Source organism: Petaurus breviceps, unplaced genomic scaffold, assembly GCF_028583685.1.
Source record: "Petaurus breviceps papuanus isolate PSGF00001 unplaced genomic scaffold, PetGlider_PUasm1.0 90625, whole genome shotgun sequence".
Lineage (NCBI taxonomy): Eukaryota > Metazoa > Chordata > Mammalia > Diprotodontia > Petauridae > Petaurus > Petaurus breviceps.
The window spans coordinates 1,300,895-1,325,604 of record NW_027187289.1 but is presented as its reverse complement, the minus strand read 5'-3'; the positions used below and the strand labels follow the sequence as shown (position 1 = coordinate 1,325,604).

General features: G+C 35.8%; 1 protein-coding gene across 1 annotated transcript in view; it reads right to left on the bottom strand.

The window, feature by feature from the left end:
- Positions 1-2,589: 2,589 nt before the first annotated feature.
- IPO5 (importin 5) overlaps positions 2,590-24,710 on the bottom strand; it is a 59,960-nt gene continuing 37,839 nt past the window's right edge. Inside the window, exons 14-26 of the mRNA XM_069064150.1 lie at positions 24,145-24,363; positions 23,179-23,262; positions 21,170-21,302; positions 20,960-21,081; positions 16,698-16,794; positions 15,641-15,813; positions 13,278-13,389; positions 13,102-13,157; positions 11,323-11,445; positions 10,473-10,692; positions 9,590-9,818; positions 6,999-7,140; positions 2,590-3,337 (exon numbers count right to left, since the gene is read on the bottom strand). Of these exons, the coding sequence (XP_068920251.1) occupies positions 3,251-3,337; positions 6,999-7,140; positions 9,590-9,818; positions 10,473-10,692; positions 11,323-11,445; positions 13,102-13,157; positions 13,278-13,389; positions 15,641-15,813; positions 16,698-16,794; positions 20,960-21,081; positions 21,170-21,302; positions 23,179-23,262; positions 24,145-24,363 (1,797 nt within the window). The 3' untranslated portion in view covers positions 2,590-3,250. The remainder of the gene's footprint in view (positions 3,338-6,998; positions 7,141-9,589; positions 9,819-10,472; positions 10,693-11,322; positions 11,446-13,101; positions 13,158-13,277; positions 13,390-15,640; positions 15,814-16,697; positions 16,795-20,959; positions 21,082-21,169; positions 21,303-23,178; positions 23,263-24,144; positions 24,364-24,710) is intronic.

Below are 24,710 nucleotides of genomic sequence, written 5' to 3'. Positions count from 1 at the left end.
TTTGAACTCAGCTCATCATCAGACTGTCAAAAATTTAATAAAACACTGAAATGTACATAAGCACGCCTAAAATAATTTATCCTAAGAAATACATAAACTGAGCCAGTGTAGTATTTGCCAAGGACATTACTGAAACTCAGTTACATGATCATTGCCAATTTTTTTTTGCTTTTTGGAGGGGGAAAGGTAGAGGCAGTTGGGATTAGGTGACTTGCCCAAGGTCACACGGCTAGTGTGTCTGAGGCTGGATTTGAACTCAGGTCCTCCTGACTCCAGGGCTGATGCTCTATTCACTTCGCCAATTCTTTATAACCAAACATTTCAATTATGTTCAAACTGCCTCTGAATCAGAGGAGGGGGCAAGCAATAATTTTTATATACGGTCTTTTTGTAACAAGTGGCCAGGAATGTAAAGAATGCATCCCCCGAAACATGCAAGTTTCAGTGTTTTTTTCCCTTGGAAGGGGGCAGGGCAATTGGGGTTAAGTGACTTGCCCAAGGTCACATGGCTAGTGTAAGTGTCTGAGGCTGGGTTTGAACTCAGGTCTTCTTGACCCCAGGGCCATACTCCATTCATTGTGCCACCTAGCCGCCCCAAAAGGTTCAGCTTTTAAAGACAATTTAATTAGAAATACTACAGTAGCTTTTGATATGGGGAAGTTAAGTACCTGCAAGTGTTAACTGATTTCTCCTCAACAATGAATAAATTTCTTGAAGCTAGAGGGAGAGTAGTTAAAAAATACAAACACACACACACACACACACACACAGCCACTCAGTTGCCATGAAAAAAAAAAGGTACTTGTCAGACAACAGATTTAGACTCAAATACTGAAGACTAAAAATTTTATTGGTGAATCCCACTTCATTCAAAGCTATATAAAAACTTCAGAATACATCTAGCTGAGTTTGAGAGATGTGGAGATTTTCATTAGACCAAAATATCCTAAAAATATTTTTAAAATTTTACGGCCAGTGGACTTGGCCATCTTATTGAGGGTTCAACAAATAGTTAAATAATACCAAGAAGCAGAGTTGTTCCAGAATTCTATAATTCCTAAATTGGGGAAAGAATTCTGCAACATGACCTTGTGTCATGCCAAAAGTCACAAGAAGGTAAGAAATCTACTTGAAACATGGAGATGAATATGCTTCAATGGCCTGAGAACTCACTAGACTTGAAAAAAAGTGGGACTCTTCAAAGAGACATTTAATATTAAAAAATGAGATAAAAGTATGGTTTTTGTAATTAATGTCGAAATATTAGTGTAAATAATGTCAAATAACTGCAGCCAAAAGGGGACAGAGGACATGTAAAATGTTTTTAAAGATATAAAAATGTTGCAAGGTTTATTATTGTGCAAGTCAATGTTTTACTTTGTCCCAATTTGTATTGTAGGGTATTGTACCTGATTTTTACCTGACATTCTGAATGAGAACCTGAGGACATATTTCAAAGTGTTGTTTTTAAATGATCAAAGGAAATATTTAAAACATTCAGCTTTAATTACTTGGGGCAGATGTAAAATATCAAGTGCAAAGATCTCCCACACTTGAACCAAACCCACTACAGCTTTTTCTTAGGCTTTACTTTCACTTGGATTGGAGGTTACAGAAGTTTCAAATGACAAGCCTTGGAATAAAACCTCATTACTGAAATACTGGGGGAAAAAATGATATAGTACCTTACACAAACAAAGTAAGTGAATACCCAATCACAGTTAATTGATGATTATTTAAAATAATAAATGTAGCTAAGGCAGACTGATGTCCTGTTTGGTTATAGCTACTGAAAACCATATTTTAAAAGCCTCTCTGCTCCAATCTTGAAATAAAAATGGGGAGACCTTAAAAAGATAACAAGCACTTCAGTACATTTAGAGTTTGTTTTAAGAAAGTGATGCAAATCATTTAATGAAAAATCTTTAATTCTGAAAAGTTAATTTTCTGGTCTAGGCATAAAGTTTCATTTTCATATCATGGTTAAGTTTAGTACAAACTATAAAATGTTAACACTGAAGCTTTCAACAGAAATCTTATAAGATCCCTTAGAAAAATTGTATATTCAAAGAAACAACAGTAAGCTATTTACTGCTATGAGGTTAATAAATACATAAAGAAAAAAAAACATTCAGACACATGAAAATTTTTGCTGAATTTATCAATTAAATATTTTAGTCATAATATCCCATAATAATGTCAATAGATTGGCAATTTGTGTGGCATTCCAGTAGCTGCAATTTAAAACCAGAATATTAATCAAATCTTTTTTTGGAATGGGCAATCAGGACAAGCTTAATTAAAACAAACTGTATTTGCTGAGATATATAAATCTCAAGGAATATGTGATCATCAATTGTGAGTTAACACTATCACAGCAATGGCTAATTATTTTAAAATCAGTGGGAATAGGTAAAAACAGAAAATGCTTGAAATTCGAATTGCACAAGGCAAATCTCACTAGGAAAACAAACAAACAAACAAACATATAAGCCAAGCTGTGACTCAGAGTAGTATCAAGTTATTATTACAATCTTTAAAAGGAATTAAATGAATAAAAGCCACACAGCACTAAATTTGTACACAAGCTTCTTTTGTATTTCAATGTTGTTTATTGAGGAGTGAATGAGAGACTCTGCCAGACATGCCAAAGACACTTCACATTCAAGGGCTAGAAGCTGAATAGCTTCCCACATTGAGTCACTACACAAGTCTTTTAGGAAAAAAAGAACTCAAAGTGACATCAATATGAGATCTTCATGCTTGATGTTTTTTGTCTTCAGTTTTTTACTTTATGATCTACTGGTGTGCTGGGTAGAAGGCTTCTTTCTACCCTACAAAAAGACTCACACTCCAATTAATACAATTAACACTAGATGTATAGAAATGTTTTCTGTTAAAATGCACATCTACTGCTGAATAACTGGTCTTAAAGCTGTTTTTCTTAAATTTATTATATCTAATGAGAAAATTCACTTTGTTTCCCTTTCACCTTCCCACAGGTGGCATATACCGATAGAAAAATACTCTTCAGTGCTACGGTAAGGATTATAGGGAACTTCTTCGGTCTCATGATGGGCATCCAGTTAAACACCCTTCTGACACCCTGCGCTTCTCTTGCTGGCCACTTGGCAGAATGGCCTACACGCACTACAGTTCTTTTGTGCTCAAAAACAAAACAAAGAAACCTAAACAAAAGGGTAAACGTTTATTTGGAGTTAGTTTTTCTGGTAGGTGATATTAAGGCCCTTCAAGCAGAATTCAGGAGCTCCTGTACGGCCGCCTGCTGCTCAGCATTGAGCTGTGATATGCATTCAGTCCATAATCCTCCAGAGGTCTATGGAAGAAAAATATTTCATCAGGTAAGTTTATCTGATGTTTTTCTTTTCCAAGTTGAAATTTAAATAGAATAAGATATTAACTTTTTAATACGTTGCAGGGATTTTCAGCTCATATTTATAATATATTGATTTAGAAAGCAAAGACTACTTTAATGACTTTGTAGATCTTAAGAGATGGGATTTGCTGATTAGCTATTTTTGATTTTCATAGGACCATAAGATCAAAGCCAGGAAGAACCTTAGAAACCAGCTAGCCTATTCCCTCCTTTCAATTTATAGATGAGGAAACTAAGATGCCAGAAAGTTATAAGGCAGGTGATAAAAAGCAAAACCAATATTCAAAGCCACATCTTCAGATCCCAAACCCGGCATTCATTATATAGTACTATGCTGCCTTATGTGTAAAAATATGTAAGGTATGCAAGTTTCTTAAGAATTGGGTTTTTGATTTTTTTAACTCAAACCATTTTACAGATAAGTATTTTAAATATATTTCTGAAATTCAAAGCATGCATTTTAAGAATGGAAGAATCTTAAGTCTCAGGTTTTTTTTTTCCTTTAAGCATCAACGGTGAAACAAAAGAAAGGGATCTAATTCACTAAAATGAAAACAAATCATAAAACTGTAATCTAATCCCATCTGAAAATGGTATTTCATGGGGCGGCTAGGTGGCGCAGAGTCGGGAGGACCCAGAATTGGTTCTGGCCTCACAGACTTAAAACACCCACACAAAAAAAACTGGCCATGTAACCTTGGGCAAGTTACTTAACCCCAATTGCTTAAAAAAAAATGGTATTCCTTTTCTCTCAACTTAAAAGAATTGAACATAAGCAGACTTTAGAAGAGTGAATCACCAACAGCTGTTGCGGTTTCCAGACTTTTCAATCCATAAAATGCCAATAAGAAAGTAAAGGGTCAGTGTGGAACTCAGTTGGAACAGGGCAGGGATGTAACAGTGAGGTCTAGCCCCTACCCTTGGGGCAAGAAGAAGCAGAGGCTCTGAGGTGTAGTGGCTGCCGGCCTACACATCCTAGGGGCACCAGACCAAGTGACCATTGAGAGGGTAATTGCTCTTGCTTTAACCTGCTTGGATCTGGATTGTGGTCTTGGGTGGGGGTCCTGGGATGTGTGGCTAGTGAACCAGAGCTTGTGGGGGCTGTAGATAGGGAGCCTTCCTAATAGCTCTGGCAACTGCAAAAACCCCAGCAATTTGGGACAAAGCTCTCTCCATTCTGGAAGCAGAGTTCCACCATGGCAAAGAGCTGAAAAGTCAAGTTAATTGGCTGGCAATAAGAGCAAGCAGACGAAGCACAAACAGACCATACAATCCTTTTTGGGGGGACATAAAGGATCAAGGCATGGAGCGGGAGGAAGACAGCATAGTCAGAACTCCTGCATCAAAAGCCTCCAAGGAAAATATGAACTGGTTTATAGGCCATGGAGAAGCTCAAGAGGATTTTGAAAATCAAGTAAGAGAAGTGAAGTGGAGGAAAAACTGGGAAGAGAAATGAGAATGATGCAAGAAAATCATGAAAAGGGGCAGCTAGATGGCGCAGTGAATAGAGCATTGGCCCTGAAGTCAGGAGGACCCGAGTTCAAATCCAGTATCAGACACACACAAAAAAACCTCAAAAGGCAAAAGAGGCCCCAAAAGCCAATGAGGAGAAGAATGCCTTAAAAAAGCAGAATTTAACACAAAAACTAGCCATGTAACCTTGGGCAAGTCACTTAACCCCAATTGCCCTCCAAAAAGCAAAAAAACAAAAACAAAAACAAAAAAAGAGAGAAACAGATTTTTGCCAGATGGAAAAGGAATTTCAAAAACTCACTGAAGAGAATAACTCCTTCAAAATTTGATTGAAGCAACTGGAAGCTAATGACTTTATGAGAAATCAAGATACTAAAAAGCAGATCCAAACAGATGAAAAAAAAAAAATAGAAGGCAATGTAAATATCTCATTGGAAAAACCACTGACCTGGAAAATAGATCCAAGAGAGATAATTTAAAAATTATTGGAGTACCTGAAAGCCATGATCAAAAAAAGAGCCTAGAAATCATCCTTCAAGAAATTCTCAAGGAAAACTGCCCTGATATTCCAGAACCAGAGAGCAAAACAGAAATTCAAAGAATTCACCCAACTGCCTCTTGAAAAAGATTCCAAAAAGAAAACTCCAAGGAACATCATAGGCAAATTCCAGAGTTGCCAGGTCAAGGAGAAAATATTACAAGTTGTTAAGAAGAAACAATTTGAGCATTATGGAAACACAATTAAGATAACACAAGATCTAGCAGCTTCTACATTGATGGACTGTAGGGCTTGGTTTATGATATTCTGCAGTCAAAGGAGCTAGGACTAAAACCAAGAATCATCTACCCAGCAAAACTGAGTATAATGCTACAGGGGAAAATATGGTCATTCAATAAAATAAGAGGACTTTCAAATACAAGAAGCATGAGAAGGTAAACAGGAAAAAGAAATCATAAGGAAGTTATTAAAGTTGAACTATATACATTCCTACATGGAAAAATGATTAATTGTAACTCATAAGACTTTTCTCAGTCTGAGAATAGTTGAAGGGAATATATATATGTATAGGAGGTTGTATGTGCATATATATGTGAGTGTGGGCATACGTATGTTCATGTATACAGGGCAAAGGATGAGTTGAATATGAAGGGATGATATCTAAAAAATAAAATTAAGAGGTGATAGGAATTTATTGGGAGGAGAAAGGGAGAGATAGATTAGGGCAAATTATCTCATAAAAGAGGCAAGAGAAAACTGTTACAATGGAGGGGAAGAGCAGGAAGGTGAAAGAGAACGGGACAACCTTATTCTCACTGAATTTGGTTTAAGGAGGGAATAACATATACACTTAATTGGGTATCTTACCCTACAGGAAAACGGGGGTAAGGGATAAGAGTGGGGAGGATAGAAGGGAGGGCAGACGGGGGAGAGGGTAGTTAGAAGCAAACATTTTTGAAAAGGGACAGGATCAATGGAGAAAATAGAGTAAGTGGGGGGCAGGATAGGATAAAGAGAAATATAGTTAGTCTTTCACAATATAACTACTATGGAAATGATGTGGGTAACTACACATGTACAACCTATATTGAACTGCTTATCTTTCCAGTGGGGGTGGATGAGGAGGGAAGAAGAGAAAAAATCTGGAACTCAAAAAAGTTTTAAAAACAAATGTTTTGAAAAAAAAATTGTTTTTTACATGCAACTGGGAAATAAGATATACAGGCACTGGGGTATAGAAATACATCTTGCCCTACTAGAAAGTTAGGGGGGTGATGGGGAAAGAGATAAGAGAGAACAGATTGGGGGAAGGATATTCAGTAGGCTTGCTATTTTGGGATGGGAGATAGGAGAAAGACGGGGAGAAAAAAACTAACTCAAAATGTTATGGAAATGAATATTGAAAACTAAAAATAAAGATTCAAAGCCAGGTGTTTCTGGTTCCATGTCCAACCCTCTATCCTCTCTGCCACACCATGTCATCAGCTAAGCTTTTGCTGTGAGCTTAGATGGCTCTTATGTGTATTATTTCTTTCATCTTTAGTTATATCCTACCTTGCACTCATACAACATCTATTTATTTTAATAAAATTTTATTTTTTCCAATTAAGAAAAAAAAATCGAGCATACCTGTACTTGGCGAACAACATTAGCCAGACGTTTGGCACAAGGATCTTCATGTTTAATAGCCTCATGAATTTCACCATCTGCAATTATACTGAATATTTTGGGCAGATTGGAATTGTTTGGACCAAGAACAATTGGATGGTTACTGATGAAAAAAAAAAGACATGAACACAGACACTTATGACTATAAAACATCATCTATACATAGCAAAAATTTTAAACAATGGATTCTCTTTTCTAAGAATAATTAAAAATTTATAGAAATACTAAATTTAAAAAGGTGGATTGCTTAAAAAACCAACAACTCTTTTTTTTGGAGGGAGGAGGGGCAAAGGCAATTGGGGTTAAGTGACTTGCCCAAGGTCACACAGCTAGTAAGTGTCAAGTGGCTGAGGCCATATTTGAACTCAGGTCTTCCTGACTCCAGGGCCAGTACACTGCACCACCTGGCTGCCTAACCAATAATTCTCTTCAAAAAGACACACTATTGCTTTTTTAAGAGTAAGAACAAACTCTTAGTGGTAGCAAAGAACTGGAAATTGAGGAAATGCCCATCAACTGGGGCTAAACAAGTTGTGGCATGAAATGATTGTGATGGAATATTATTATGCTATATGAAACGACAAGCAAGATGTTCTCAGAAAAGCTTGGAGAGACTTACACAAACTAATGCAAAGTGAAATGAGCAGAACCAGAAGAACATTGTACCACGATCAACTTGTGAATGACTCAGCGATTCTCAGCAATACAATGGTCTAAGACAATCCCAAAAGACTCATGACAAATGAAAAATGTTACCTGCCTTCAGAGAAAGAACTGATGGTGTCTGAATGCAAACTGAGGCATACTTTTAAAAAAGCTTTTTTCTTTTGTGCTTTCTTTATAATGCAACTAATATGTAAATGTGTTGCATGACAGCACACACACACAACCTATATAAAATCGCTTCATTGATCAATTAAGGGGGATGAGAGGAAAAGAATTTGGAACTCAAAATAACCCTTCCCCAACCAAAATGAATGTTAAAAATGTTTTTATATGTAATTGAATAAAAATTATATAAAAACAAAGCTATAATCCACACAGCAGTTTAGCTATAGGCCTGATACACAAAGATAATACAGGAGAGGTAACATTCTTTTCATACTCTATTATGGGTCTTGAACACAATGCCAACTGAGCAACCTGAATAAATTATCTACATTAAATATGCCCTTTTTTTCCCCAGTGTATTCTGAGCATTTCCTTTTAGTAGTGAGGCTCATGTATCAGGACCAACAAAGTAAACAGATGTTTTCAAAAGAGGCTGCTTGCTTGATCAGGTGCCATCAAGCAGAAAAAAAAAAATCAGAAGACTTGACTCTCCAGAAAACGAGATGGATTTAGTTAGTATCATCAAGGACAATCTTATCATTATAAGATTGAATACAGAGCCATGGAATGAACAGAGAGCCTAATGTCAGCTTAGAGACAATACTTAGTTCTGTATAGATTTGAACAATATATTTCAAAATATACATACATGCATGAATGTACATATGTAAACCTATCTTGAACTATCTATCCTCATGCTTTATTGATAAAGTATTATTGATAAAGTAAATTATTAAGTGAAACAGAGAACTATAAGGAATTTTTAATATTATTATCCTTTCCTTATCTTAGAATAAAATTTTATTGCTAGAAGGTACTTTAGAGCGTCATTTCTAAATATCATTTTATAAAAAAGGAGGGTGATCCCCAGAAAGGTGATGGGATATGTTCAAGGTAGCAAAGGCAGAAAAAAAAATTCAGACTTCTACTATCAAGCAATGCCCTGACACCAAAGTCTATGGATCTGCAAGGGGAAAACAATTACATCTTTATTTTCACTAACCTTTAAAGTTAGAATTTAATCCTTCATGTATTCTAAAGCATGATTCTGTGAAGAGGACCATAGACTTCACCATACTGTCACAAAGGTCCATGACACAAAAAACTTTAAGAACACCTGTATTATTAGGCCATGCTGCCTAGCCAATTGTTATTTCTTGCAATAGCAACCAAAATATCAGAACTTCCACACACACACACACACACACACACACACACACACACACACACACGTACGTATACGACCACACTAAAGTAATGTTTTGATTTCCTTGTAAATAAAAAGGAAAAACACAAGGGATTCTCATAATCATTTTTTTTTTTTTGCAAATTTCAGGACCAAAAGGATCTTAAATTATAAAGTGTGCTTTTAGTATAAATAACAAAGATAACCCAGGAAGATTATATTTTTAAAGGATTCTGAACACATATAGAGATGTACTCTAGTTAATCCTTTTCAAAACAGTCACAAAGAAAAAGAATAACAAATTGTAATGAAAAGTATGGTTATTTTTCTTTGTTAAAAAACAGTACTGGGGCGGCCAGGTAGCACAGTGAGTAAGAGCACCAGCCTGTGTCAGGATGACCTGGGGATCAAATCTGGGCTCAGATACTTAGCACCACACCCAGAAATAACTGGCTGTGTAACCTTGGGCAAGTTACTTAACCCCAATTGCTTAATAAAAAACAAGCAAAAAAAACCCAGTGTACTTTGATCATACCTTTCAATTAGGTCACATAGATAATTGAAAGTATGAACTGCTTCTTCTTTATCTTCATGAAGTGGAAGCCATGATAACCAGTGTGGTAGGATTTCTTCAACATTAACACAGTCGGGTTTGAACTTCATAATTTTCCCTACTGCAGAGATACAATTCTCAGTTGCATTAACATTTTCTTTGGTTTTAGAATCTGCGGACTGAATCACTCTTACCAGCAATGGAAGTGCTTCTAAAAAATAAAAACATTAAAAATATAAAAGACTTAGTTAAATCCTAATAGTTTCAAGAGAAAACTATGTGTGTATGTATGTGTTCACACACATGCTAATGAGTATTCAGAAACATACATTTATGTATAGCCTATATTTAAAAAGCAGGATAACGGGCAAGAAGAAGATATTAAATAGGGGGCAGCTTGTATACTTAGCTCCATGGTTACAGAACTGAGAAAGTTATCAGTACTCAGTTTCTACTTTTAGTATGATAAACCAAGGCTACATAAACTTTATGAAGTTAGTACTCTGTATACTCCTATGCACACAAAGCTCTTCTTAGACAGCCAGTAGTCAAATATGGCTTTCTTTTATATAAATATATATGAGTAAGTCTCCACGAAATCTCTGAAGCCCCTAAAAGATAAGAAACTATTAATGACTCCACTTAGAGACCTCCATTCCTATGATAGGAATATAAAGGCTGGAGGAGAAAGAAGCAGAGCAGTCAGTCAGGAGAGAACTTAAGTTAGAGTGAAGTGGAAGCAGATCATCTTTATGACTGAGGATCAGTAAGAAAAGGATACGGAGAAATCTGGAACACATAAGGCCTGCCTGTTATGATAGTGACTAACACTGTTAGAATGAAAAGTTATGAAACTTAGAAGTACCTGTGCAAAAAGGACGATAATTTTCTCCACCAAATTGTGCCATAACTCCTAGGCCATAAGCAGCAGCTTGTCTGACTTCTGGGCTGTTGTCACATACATACTGTAGCATTGGCCTTAGAAAATATTCTGCATATTTAAAAGAAGATGGACTGCAGTGCTCTATGACATCATCAAAGATGCACAATCCCCACTGTCTGTCTGGCCATGGTCTATGAGGACACTATAAAATAGAAAAAAAAATTTCCCAAAACTTTTCTGTAGAAAGGTCTTTAACCAGTGTCACAGGATAAACTTTAGACAATTTCTAGTGATATAATTACAACTATAAGCAGCATATATGTAATTGCTTCCTTCTCTCAAAACTTCAAAACATATTTGAGAAAATAGAAAATCTTCATGGAGCATTAAAAAAATGATTATACTAGTATGGATAAAACGGTAGATGATTTTGTGTCTGCCTTTGAAATGAATTATTTTTGCAGCCCATACCTTCTTAATTAGCAATGCCAATAACAAAATTTGATACCAATCCAAGAAGCCATAGTGGATGTGACTAGTAAGGGGTAAGCACCAATATTTATGGCAAAAGATTTAAAGTTGGTGAGCTAAAAATATGCTGGGGACAATCAAAAGGTACATGGAAAGATTTGAGATTTAGGAGTTTCTTCTAAGATCTGAGTTTGCTCATCAGAAAAATAGAGAGGCTGCCCAAGATGATCTCTAAGTTCCTTTCTACTGCTAACATTCTATGATTTTAGCTGACCTATATTTAAAAGTTTTATCTCCATCTGTCTGAGTATGTAGTTAATAATATCAACCTCATGAATCTCAACAGGGAAAAAATACTTACAATTAAATTGACAATTAGTGGAAGCAGCTGTTCAAACCATGGCAGTATCTTTTCCTTGTAGCTACTAAATATTGAATGTAAAATATCTGACACTTTAGTCAGAATATAAACATCACTGTCATCCTAAAAAAATGAAAACAAAGAGTTTAACCTTTATAATTTTTACAAAACACTATCTTTGTTAATAGTTACAAATTTTCATTATTTATTTTAATTTTGCAAGGAAAAAAATACTGGTTCTGTAATTATGTCTCAAACTTGTTCTGACTGCCACAACTAATTTCAATTAAAAGCTTTCCTAATAGAAATTAATACTATAAATATAAAAACCACATCCCCTTATTAGTTCTAAGATGGGCAATCCAGATGGCAAAAAGAACTGGATATGCAATGTCATCACAGGTAAATAAATAACGCATTTAATCTGTCTAGGCCTTAGGGAATTGGGAATGGACTAAATGACCTCTAAGATCTTTTCAAGGAACTAAATATGTGACCCAATTATCTTTGGGGATGTATTTTCTCATTTCTGTTCACCACCATTTCATTCTAATTTGTCCTAATTTCAAAACTTCCTAATGAGAAAAAAAATCTCACCCTGATATATAGCACATGGTAGCTGCCAGTTTTAAGAGTTAGTCAAAGGCGGGGGGCGGCCAGGTGTCTCAGCGAGTAAGAGCACTGGCTCCAGTGTTGGGATGACCTGGGGATTGAATCCGGGCTCAGATACTTAGCACCACACCCAGAAATAACTGGCCGTGTAACCTTGAGCAAGTTACTTAACCCCAATTGCTTAAAAAAAGTTAGTCAAAGGGGGTGGGGTTAGGTGGCGCAGTGAGTAATGCGCCGACCCTGGAGTCGGGAGGACCTAAGTTCAGTTTCGATCTCAGACACTTAACACACACACAAAAACTAGCCGTGTAACCTTGGGCAAGTTACTTAACCCCAATTGCCCTCCAAAAGGCAAAAAAAAAGAAAAAAAAGGGTCAAAGATGGAGCAAAAAAAGTTACAGTTTTCAGGGGGGGAAGAAGGGAAAAAAGTATTTGGAGAAAGCAAAACCAGTTAATTGGATACTTTTTAGTAATGATCCTCTATCACAAGCCAGTAATTTTGGGTCCTAAAAAATGGCTAAACATGCCAAAATTAGTTTTAAAATGGGAGTACAATTAATGAATACACGGTTTTAAGTGGTAAGTAAAAAAATGAAAAAGAATTACCAGCATTATTTACTACTGCTACAAAACCCAACCAAATGCACTCCCTTTACTCAATGCAATGGCTTAGTAAAACATGATTCAAACATTTCTTTGCTATAGACTTGTACAGTCTGATATTTCCAGTCAAAAAGATCTAAGTTCTACCCAGTAACAGCAATGCTGTATGAAGATCAACTGTGAATGACTTAGCTATTCTCAGCAATACAGTTCCAAAGGACTCATGATGAAAAATGCTATCCATGTCTAAAGAAAATACAGATGGAATCTGAATGCAGATTGAGCATACTATTTTTTTTCACTTAAAAAAAATTTTTTTCTTTTTTAGGGGGAGGGGGAAGGATGTAATCTTTGTTTTCTTTCACAACATGACTAATATGGAAACTGCTTTGCATAAATGCACACGCATAACCTATAGCAAATTGCTTACAGTTTTAGGGAGGAAGAGAATTTGGTACTCAAAATTAAAAAAAAAAAAATACCCAATGTTAGGAACTGCTTTTACGTGTAATTGGGAAAAAAATAGCATAAAAACATCTCAGTTCTAACAAGGGAATAAGTTACCTCATCTTGTAAGGATTCTTCTACTTGTTCATCATAGTCTTCATCTTGTCTTTTAACTAAAACAATAAATCCAAATAAAATCTTCTTAAATGGAAGCTGAACACTGATAATATATGAATCTTAGAAATTGGAATCATAGCATTCAATTATTAAAATTGGAAATGATGGTAATTTACCTTGTCTTAGTTCTTGATTTTTGAAATGTTCTTCAAGTTTGCCTTTCAGTATTCCTCCAAGCTCTTCAAAGTGTTCATTATTAAGGCATCCGTCTCCCATTACTTCAATGCACTAAAATATTTTTATGCAAAACACAAAAGTTGGTGTTAATTTATTATATTTTAAAGAAAATAATCCCACTTAAAACAGGATTGGATTTTACTAAAGGCCTGGAAAGGCCAATATTAATTGGTCATACCATGGTCAATCTATACTTCAGTGCTGCACTATTATATGACTAGAAAGACACACAAACTCATGCTCTATGTGTCTGTTAGAAACTATAAATGGTTTAATGCTTAGTTTTGTGCTTAACAGTTTGGAACAAACCATTAAAATGAATTACAATTAAAATGCTATTAATTCAAGTCACCTAAGAGATAAATCCAAATTACTCTTTGCTCCTGAAAATAAACCAAAGTAGTACAGTGACCATAAATAAATCTTTCAAGATTCAATTAAAAGTAAATGCTGCAATCTCATTCTGAGATGTACATCAAGTCCTAGAATGAGCTGGCTAGTTATAACAATCACCCAAAGACTCCATCTGAGGGCAGCAGTCGTCAAAGCAAACTCAATCTCCTCCAGACCATTATTAGACAAGGTCATGGAGCTACAAGTTGGATTCTAGACTCAGATGAGTTTGCAAAAGGCACTTGTCTCTACTCCCACATAGCTTTCTGCACTGCAATCAGTACAGGCTGCCACATATTCAAGGTAACATGCCTCCACTCCAGCACCATTTGTTACACTGTTAAGGGTGTCTAACAACAGTTTTTTTTTTCCTGTATTATTTTTTGTCCTATTTTTATAGCAGTTCTTTTTGTGGTGGCAAAGAACTGGAAATTGAGGGGATGCCCATCAACTGGAGAATGGTTGAACAAGTCGTGGCATATGATTGTAATGGAATGCTTCTGTGCCCTAAGAAATGAAGATCAGAGGTGGCTAGGTGGTGCAGTCAATAGAGCACTGGCCCTGGAGTCAGGAGGACCTGAGTTCAATTCTGGCCTCTGACACTTAACAATTACTAGCTGTGTGACCCTGGGCAATTCACTTAACCCCAATTGCCCTGCCTTCCCCCTCAAAAAAAAAAAAGAAGAAGAAATGAAGAGCAGGATGGTTTTCAGAAAAACCTTGGAAGTCTCGTATGAACTCATGAAAAGTGAAATGAGCAGAACCAGAAGAATATTGCACATAGTAATAGCAATATTGTAACAATGATCAGCTGTGAAAGACTTGGCTACTGATCAGTACAATGATCCCAGATAATTCTAGAGGATCCATGGACGAAAAATACTATCTACTTACAAAAGAGATCTGATGAACTTGAAGCGTACTTAAAAACAAAAACAACTTTTGTTTCTTTTGCCCGAAGTTACACGGACAGTTTTTTTGTGGGTGTTAAGTTTCTGAGGCTGGAACCAATCCTGGGCCTCCCGACTCTGGGGCCGGTGCTCTTACTCATACTGCGCCACCTGGCTGCCCCAACTTTTCTGTTTCTTGCTTTTGCTTGGCTTTTTATTTTTATTTTTTTGGCCACATGGTTAGATATGTTTTGCATGACTTCACACGTATAACTGATATACTGCTTGTCTTCCCAATACGAAGTGGAGGGAATTTGGAACTCAAAAATAAAAAAAAAAAAAAGTCAAAAATAAAAAGGACAGAGAACACCTTATTTCTAGCTAGCTAAAAAGACAACTTATCTTGATACTGAATATGTAGCGGGAAGAAAAAGAGCAGGTGCAAAATGAGATCCTAAAATTAATGACCATCGATTATGCTCAAAACTGGCTTGCACTCAGAAAAAAAGGTGGAGAATGTGGAAGAATAACACTAAGGTCTTAGTTGTGTTACAAAAGATTAAGAATTAATATATCCGCGTTCTGGTCTAAAGTCCTTGGTCTCACTTGAACCAACAATGTGTGTATCATATATTTACATTAATTATATCCATTTACCCTGTTGTAGAATTGTCTTTTGTTCAACAATTACTATGAAAGAACTTGAGATAAAAATATTTTGCAGGGCAAACTCTGCCAGTCTGAACCTCAGTTAACCAATAATGTCTGTGTATTAATAGATGGTCTCTGAAATATTTGAGCATTAAACCTTTTAAATTGCTTATATCTGACAATGAAAAAGATGAACAAGTATTAACCAGACTATAGCTCAACTCAAACTTTTGTCCTAGGTTAGATGTAAAATCTGAGTTTTTCTCATTTTGAGAAAATGTATATAAATAGTACACAATAGCAAAGCTCCAAGAAAAACTTAAAAACAACAACAAAAACAAAAAACAAACCAAAAATTTTTAAATTACCTTTGCAAAAGAATGCATAATTTCTGACAGGACATCAGAATCCGGCTCTGTTCCAATAGCCTTGATAAGGGCATCACACATGAAGTGCCACATCTGGGTGAGGTACTCGGGACCACGGACTCTTGCACATTCCAGAAGAAGGGGCATGGATTCTGCAGCTGCCACTCGGACACGTTTTATTATTAAGGAAAGAATTGGGACAGACTTCCAAACAGATGTGTTATCTTTCCCATTATTTTTTGATCACTTTTGTTTATGATGCAAGCTGCAGCACATAATATGGGAGAATAGGTTTATCTAAATCAAAGGTCAACAAATGCATAGTGGACAACAATTTTTGTTCTCATCAATCAGTATGAAAACTAGTAATGCCACAAGTACAGAAACAGGCCTTTCCAAGCAATCATACTCAAATGTTATCAATGTAAACTAGGACAAGCTAGACTGCAAACTGAGCTCATTTGGCTTAGGCTTTTGTTTCATACCACAGAACAAAACCTAATGAATTCCAAAATGGTTTTTGAAAGGGCATTCAACTAAATGTAAGTTTGCTGCAATTAGTTAGTATAAGTGTCCTGAAATATGCCTAAATGAATGTTTGCCATTATTTGTAGTGAAATCTTGGTAGGAGTTCAATTGCCCCATTTCTGTGATATCCCAGAACGGAACTAACTCAATTTTCAAAGAAATGGTCTGAAAATGATTATAGAAGCCAGAAAGCTTATGAGAAATCGATAAACAGAGAAACTATGAATTATTTCACAATCATACTCAAAAATCAGTTAATCGTGAAAATTCCTAAGGCAATGGAATGCATAGATACTATACCAACTAGGGAATTGTAACTTCAAGTTCCAGGAAGTGATGCTTTTTCAAATAATAAACAAGTCAATGTATTGTTGAGTTCTTATTTACAACTTCTACTTAAAGCACTTGTTTTAAAAGAACATGTCCTGTGGTAATAACAGTACCACCTTAAACAGGCTATATTTAATTGTAAAAAAAACTGTTCTCCCATAACTGGAAGTTAATTTTGTGTTTAAAAGGCACAGGATATCATCATGAAAATAGAATTTCAACAAGGGAACCATCAGCTTCACAACTTGTTCAGTATATTCCACAAATCCTTCCTTTAATTCCTTCGCATAGCAAACCTGAAACAAATAATGAAAGGGCAATATTAGTGCTCTGCTTCAGTGCTGATACAATTCCAACAGAGAAGGATAAACAAAGTTCTTAGACTCAGCCCTACCAAGTGATAACTAAGTGTGTTTACATGTGAATATTTTGGATGTCAAAAGAATTTTCATTCACTTCTAAAAGTTGGAAGACAAAAAAATGTCATTCAATACCTTTCTAAGTTTCCTTAATTTTGATGAGATTATCTGTCTTCCTACTTTCCTGAGATTTCACTTACAGGATGAAAATAAGAAAGAGAAAATGAATAAGGACATCTGGAACCTTGCAATATAACAGAAGCATGACCTTGCATACAGGAATCTTAAATAAATCAACCTTAAAAATTTTATGAGTGAAAAGCTATGAAATATTGTTGAATTCTTCATGATAGTCTAACTTGAAAAGGCAGAACTGCACACTCAGACAAGAGATAACTAGGGTTGCAATTCTAGTGTTCTAATAAGACAATAGGCTCTGACAATGGGAAATACCACTGAACTTCTCATCCCCCATTTTCTCCTTTATAACACTGCTTTCATTTTTTACCTTTCACAGGCAATTATGCGTGCCAAAAGCACTTTGCAAATACAGAGTCTGCAAGCTTCACTAAAAACAAACAAAAAAGGAAACCTAAATATTTAACACTGGCTTATAAATCTGAAGAAAACTATAAGATTCTGCTGCATTCTTTTAAAGCTCCTTAAACTATAAGACAATAAACAAGTATTTATGAAGAACCTATTGGGTTGTCAGGTAACTGTGCTAGGGGAAATATCCCTGTTCACTAAGCTTACTTTATTAATAAAGGAGACATTAATTACATATTTAAATGTACACAAAGTAAATATGAAGAAATGCAAAGAAGCAGTTTGGGAGATCAGGCGAGGCTTCAAGAAGTTCCATCTTAAAGAAAGAGAAGAACTCTGCAAAGCAGAGGTAAGGAGGGAGTACATTCTCGGCATGGAAATATATAGTGCAAAGGCATAGACACCAGGGATGGAGTGTCTTATGTGAGAAACAGAGATGGCCTATTTGGCTGAATCACAGAGTATGAATGGGGATCAATGTCCAATGGTGCTAAAAGGACAAAGCTGAGGCCAGATTGTACAGGGCTTTAAAAGCTAAAGAGAAGCCACTGGAATTGGTTAAGATATGAAATACTAATATTTAGCAACTGACTGGATATATGAGGTTAGGAAAAAAGAGGAATCTGAGATAATGCTGAAAGTTAAAAATCTAGAGACTACAAAGATGGTGGTACCTTCAAGAGAAATAGAAAAATGTGAAAGAAGGTGTGGTTTTTAGAAGAGAAGATAACTTGAGTTCAGTACAAAAATATCTTCAGGATATCTAGTTTGAAATGTCCAATATGCAAATGATGATTTGGAACTGAAGATAAAGAGAAAGCCTTGGGCTAGATACATAGAAATTAGAGTTAAGTTACAGCTAGGGGATGTGATGCTGATAATGAGCCAACAAAGAAGACTGAAGAGGGTGAGAAAAGGGAAAACCAGAAAGGAAAGAATGCCCAGGAGGAGTGTAGTCAATAGTTTCCAACGCAGGAGAGAGACTGAGAAGAGACCATGACATATGGTTATTGAGAGGCCACTGACAACTAATGATGAGGTCACAAGCTAGATGTGGCAAAAGGCTGACTACAATAGAGAAGGGGCAGAGAAAGAGAGGGAATATAAAACATGTTCAAGGAGGTTAGTTGAGGAAGGGAGGAGAAATAAAGGACTGTAGTTTGAAGGATGGATGTCACTTGGGAATAACTGAGGGCAACAGGGAAGGAACTAGTCTATAGGAAGAAGTTGATGATTGAAAGGGGGAGATGTCTGAAGATGTAATGTGCTGAAGAATTTGAGAGAGAACAGGATAAAATGAAGATATATATGATAGTGTTGGCAAGGAAAAGGGTCATCCTTTCTCAGACAGTGGATAAAAAAGGAGATAAATATTGCCAATGGAAAAAGAGAGGGTTCACGAATGGTCTCATTTCTTTTTCAATATAGTTAAAACAATGGGAGAAACATTTCACTGGTCAGATTGGCTAAGATGATGAAACAGGAAAATGATAAATACTGGAGAGGATGTGGAAAAATCCAAACACTAAATGCATTGTTGGTGGAGCTGTGAACCGATTCAACCATTCTGGAGATCAATCTGGAACTATGCCCCAAGGGCTATAAATAAGTGCATAGGGCTGTATCCTAAAGAGATCATAAAAGGAAGAAGAACCCACATGTACAAAAATATTTATAGCAGCTCTTTTTGTGGTGGCAAAGAACTGGAAATCAAAGGGATGCCCATCAATCGGGGAATGGCCGAACAAGTTGTGGTATATGAATGTAATGGAATACTATTATGTTATAAGAAAGGAAGAGCAGATGGACTTCATGATAACCTAGAGAGACTTATACAAACTGATGCTGAGTGAGGACAGCAGAACCAGGAGAAATCTGTACACAATTACAGACACATTGTATGTGTGACAACTAACTTGAACAGACTGGGCTCCTCTCAGCAATGCAAGGTTATAAGACAACTCCAAAAGACTCAGGATGGAAAAGAACATCCACATTCAGAGAAAGAACTACAGAGTCTGAATGCAGAGTGGAGCAAACTACTTGCTCTCTCTTTTTTTGGTTTTGTTTCCTCTTTCTCATTGTTCACTCTATTGAATATAATCCTTCTTTACAACTTGATTAATGTTTAATGTGAAAGTATTTGTAGATCCTGTATTTGATTGTATGCTGCCATGAAGGGGGAAGAAAATTTGAAACTCAAGGGACTGTGGAATTGAATGTTGTAAACCAAAAGTAAATAAATAAATTGAAAACAAAACAAAACCAATGGGAGTGAGGCAATGGGAAAGGCTTGAGAGAAGCAGTAACAGCACTTAATATAGAAACTATTTAAGATGTACAAAATGTTTTACAAATATTATCTCATTTGATCTTCACAACATCCTTGAGAGTCAGAGGGTGCTATAATTACCCTCATTTTACAGTTGAGGAAACTGAAACAAAGAGGTGAAGTGACTTGTCCAGGGTCACCCAGCTATATTAAGTGTCTGATGACGGATTTGAAATCACATCTTCCCAACCTCATGACCAGACCCCTGGGCTTTATGCAGAGCTTCCTAGAAAGTTTAAAATAGAATTGGGGCAGGCCCAGCTTTAGTTGGCTAACATGAATTTGTAATGTGCTCAGTTAGCATGTGGGACTTTAAGCAGACAAATGAGATGGCAGGAGTAATCCTGGGCTAAGGTTTGGCAGAACAAGAGCAGCATAGCATAAGAAAGCCACGGAATTCAGGAGCACAGGACAGTGGAGAGATGAAAGGCCCAAGAAAGTATTGAGGAATATAGAGGATGGGGGTCTCAATGAAGGCTAACAGGTGAAGGAGGTGTGAAGTAAAGGTATAGAGAGGATGCTGGGAGGTTGTGGTCACATAGGGAACGTCAGAGCTTCTAATAAGTGGAGTGGGACACTTGAGGAGAATGAAAATCTAAGGTATGATTTAGGGAGGGATAGATATAGGGAGGGAGGGTGAGAATCTCTTAGTAAAAGGGCAGTTTAAAGAATTACTTTGTACAGTTCTCTGTCCCCGCTGCCTGCTGCCCACCCCTCTATCAGACAGAGTAAAAGAATGGCAGAGGAAGTAAAGACATAAATGGCACAATACAATAACCATTTAAATAAGACAGGGGGAAATATATAGTTCAAAAGAAAAGTGAAGGCTCTAAATGATAAAAATATCATAAATGTATAAAGTAGGAGGCAGTAACATGTATGCAATGTCAATATCAATGTTTTTTTTATTCTAGGTAAGTGGTGTTAAACTCAAAGATAGAGATCCCTGCAGGCTGTGTGCTGGCTTAGAAAACAAACATTAACATTATCTAGGTTTTATTGTATTTTTCTTCTTGAAATGTAATCTCCCAATTACACCTTCATTTGGTTTGGGTTACATTTAAGTGTGGCACATGTGCCTATGGGCAGTGAGGTTGCCACCAATGTTCTAGATGACACACCATCCTACAAACTCAATTTTAAGGCAAATAAATGTAACGGTATCTATGAAATATAATTTCCTAAGATAATACAAGTATATAGGGAGTTCCTATCTCTTACCAACATCTGGCAAGCAGTTGATTTTTCTTCAAGGCCTGCTGTTTTAATCCCAAAACTCTGCTGGTCTCCAAGGTTCACAAATTCCCAGCCATCATCATCACTCATATTTTCCATGTCTTGTGCTGTTAAAGGGAAGAGAAAAGAGATTAGAACAAAGGAATATTAACAAAGAGAGAAAATTTACCAAAAATAAAATATCAGAACACTTACTGTCTAAGAGAGCCACTTCAGGTTTAATTGATGCCGTCTTCATTAAAGGACCCATAACCACAGGAAGGTACTGCTGAAACTCTTTCCCCAGGATCTTGCACATTCTAGCCCATGCTGAGATCATGTAAGATATCTAAGGGGTTGAAAGAGTAAAAAACTTCCAACAATTTGATTTAAGTATGTAACTAAATGTTAATGACCATTACGAAGATAATATTCTATATAACTGATCAATCAACCAACCAACATTTAGTAAATGCCTACTATGTACCAGGCAGGGGACTACATTCTTGGGAACACACACACACACACACACACACACACACACACACACACACACACACGAAACAGTTACCCGTTCTTATAAAGAACTTTTATTTGATCAAGGGAGACAACATATAACAAAATAAAGATGAACTGCTCAGTGAAGTGGGGCAGTTTTGTACTGAAGGTGGTACATGAAGTGAGCCCTAAAGAAAGTGAGCAATACTATGAGGACATGGAGAGAGGAGGGAGACTATTTCAGGCATAAGAGAGTCAGTGCAAAGGCTTAGCAGTGGGAGATGAAGGGTCCTGTGTGACCATTCACACAAAGTGAAGCAAATATAGCTAGACTGCTAGACTGCAATGTAGAAAGGCTAACAAGATAGAATGAGACTAGAAAAATAGGTTGGAGATAGCTTGGGAAGGGCTATAAAAGTCAAATGCTGGAGTTTATCATTTGGTCCTAGAAGCAACAGGATGCCAGTGGAGTTTATTAAACAGGGATGTGACACAGTCAAAACCTGTGCTTAAGGAATATCACTTTGGCAGCTCTGTGGAGAATGGAATGACATGGAAAGACTGAGGGAGGTAGATAAATTAGGAAACCAATACAACAGTCCAGAAGAGAGGCAATGAGGGCCTTAATTAAGATGGCAGAGGTCTGAGTAATGAGAAGAGAACTGCTGCAAGAGTTAGTAACTGGACATAAAGAGGGAAAATGGGTGGTTTAAAAAAAAATACATGTTCTGTTGTCTTTATCATAATCAATGCTACATATTCACAAAATAAACTTAAAATGAGTCTTCTATGGTCTCCAATCATGGACTTGTCACTAAGTATGATGAAATAATAGTAATAGCTAATATACAGTATATCACATAGATCACATTTATAAAAACTAACTAAATTAAAAAATACACAGATGATGCCCTTCAAATTAACTACATCACAGAAAATGTTCAACTAAAATACCATATAAGGGTACAAAAAATTCCACATTGGAGTATGTTGCAAGGTAGGCAGGATGAGCTTTATCCCCATTTAAAGAAGAAAAAACTACAACTTAGTGATTTTGTCCAAGGTTAGCTATAGGTTGAAACTGAAGACTTCGCTATCCCACTAAAACCCTAGTAAAACCTGTACTTAGGGATGCCTTAATTTCTTATGTTCAGATGTGTCTCATTAGGTTGAGTCAACAAGTGTAACAAGATACCATGAGGGTGTGCAGAAGATTTTATGATGTATGTAAAAAAAAAAAAAAGAATAAAAATGTCAGAAAAACCAGTCTGGTACTGCAACTGTCCTTTCTTGATCCATTAATTCCTCTGGAGGGTCAGTTAAAGGTAACAATGAATGAGATACTAACAACTTGAACATTAGTCAAATGAATTCAACAGTTCTAAAATGCTGTTTTATTGATGTCCAAATATAGAGATATTTTAAATTATTATCATGGCTGCTGGATTGCTAGTGTTTTAATTAATTATAAAGTCTAGTAGCTACAATATTATCTTTTAGTCCAAACAGATTATCAAAATGGAATTAAAATTAAGTCTTTATCATCTCTGTAAAAAATTCCTATATATAAAATATATTAACAAAACCCTCAACTTTAAGCCATCGTTTTCTTTAAGTAGTAATTCTTTTAGAAAACAAAGCCTTAAAAAATTTGTGATATTAGAAAAAACTAAATCTAATGAAAAGATTTACATAACTGGGAAAAAACAAAAATCATTATGATTTACCTGTGGGTCATCGTCTTCCAATTCACTGAAGTCTGTTTGTGTCTTCAGCAATAGTTGCATCACATCTGATGCATCTTGCATAAACTAGAACCAAAATATTTTCAAAGATGAAATTGCAAAATATTACTGAAAAAAATTAGAAACAGAAAAGTACTTGCTCTTATATAACTTTTCATGGTTACTCTGAAAAATCGCAACCACAACATACTTACTGGGTCAGCAGATAGCTCACAATTTTAAGTAATTTTAAGATGCAAAAAAATTCCAGAATGACAAGAAAATTTAGATTTGTACCCTGGAGTTAACTCTAACTGAACTCTTTCTGCACAATGTCTCCAGACATCTTGTACATAATATACTCTAGTTTATTTCAAAGTCAGATGTTTGTACCTCAATTATAAATGATTAAGTTTTTAGGTTAGGCTAGATAAACTGAATAAAACCATGTATCAGTTGAATTATAGTACTACCCATAGCCTATTGCCACCAAAGTTCTTTTGAACCTTTAATGACTGGGTAAATAGGTCAGAAGAGTCCAGGGAAGGATCCCATTAAATAGGGGCAGAGCACTAACACAGATGAATTGTTCTTAAGTCTTTCTGGATCGAGTGCTACATCTCTAGGAATATACAGATGATACTAGAAAACTCCAAATCTGAGATTAAAAGAAAACAGCAGGTCGTGATGACCCTGATAAATACTGTTCTAAAGCAGTCTTTTATTTAAACCTCTTGTTGCTTGTTGGTTAAGAAGCAGCATAAATGAATCATTCTTTTACATTATTTTGTAGTACTAGATTATGTTTTTAGAAAAAGAGTAACTGATGATAAATGAAAATGGAAAATTTATTTAATAGGCACAAAATCAGGTTATTATTATAAGAAATGTATATTCCTCTACTGTCAAATTATTATTATAAATTACCAAATTATAAATAGTAAATGCAAAATATTTCATAATTCTTACCTTTTCCTTCCCAACAGCTAGACCAATGAGACTAATGCATTCAATAGTTTTTCCTCTTAGAAGTCTGAGCTCTTTCTGAACAGCATTTTCAACTATGTGTTTTAGAGATGGCATAAACAAATCATAATATGGGACAAATTTTTCTTCTGCTGTATCTGCAACTGATGCAATAGAAGTCACAACTTGTTCCAAAACCAATTTGGTGCCTTTCTGAATCAGCTTGGAAAAGAAAAAACACAGGGAAATAAAATTCAACCACAAAAAAGGATAATTTGTGATACATAAATGTAATGGGAAATTACTATACTGAAGAAAATAACAAGCATGATGGACATAGAGAAGCATAGGAACATTTTTATGAGATGATGAAAAGTGAAGCTGAATGTGAAAACAATATACAAATACTTATAACAATTTAAAGGAGAAGATCAACAAAACAATCAAAACTGAAAGCTGTGAAAAACAAGTTTGGCCCCCAAAGAACAAATATGAGAAGGCATCTTCCCCCAACTTCTTTGCAGAAGTAGGATACTATGGGTATGGGAACATGGCACATAATGTTTTTT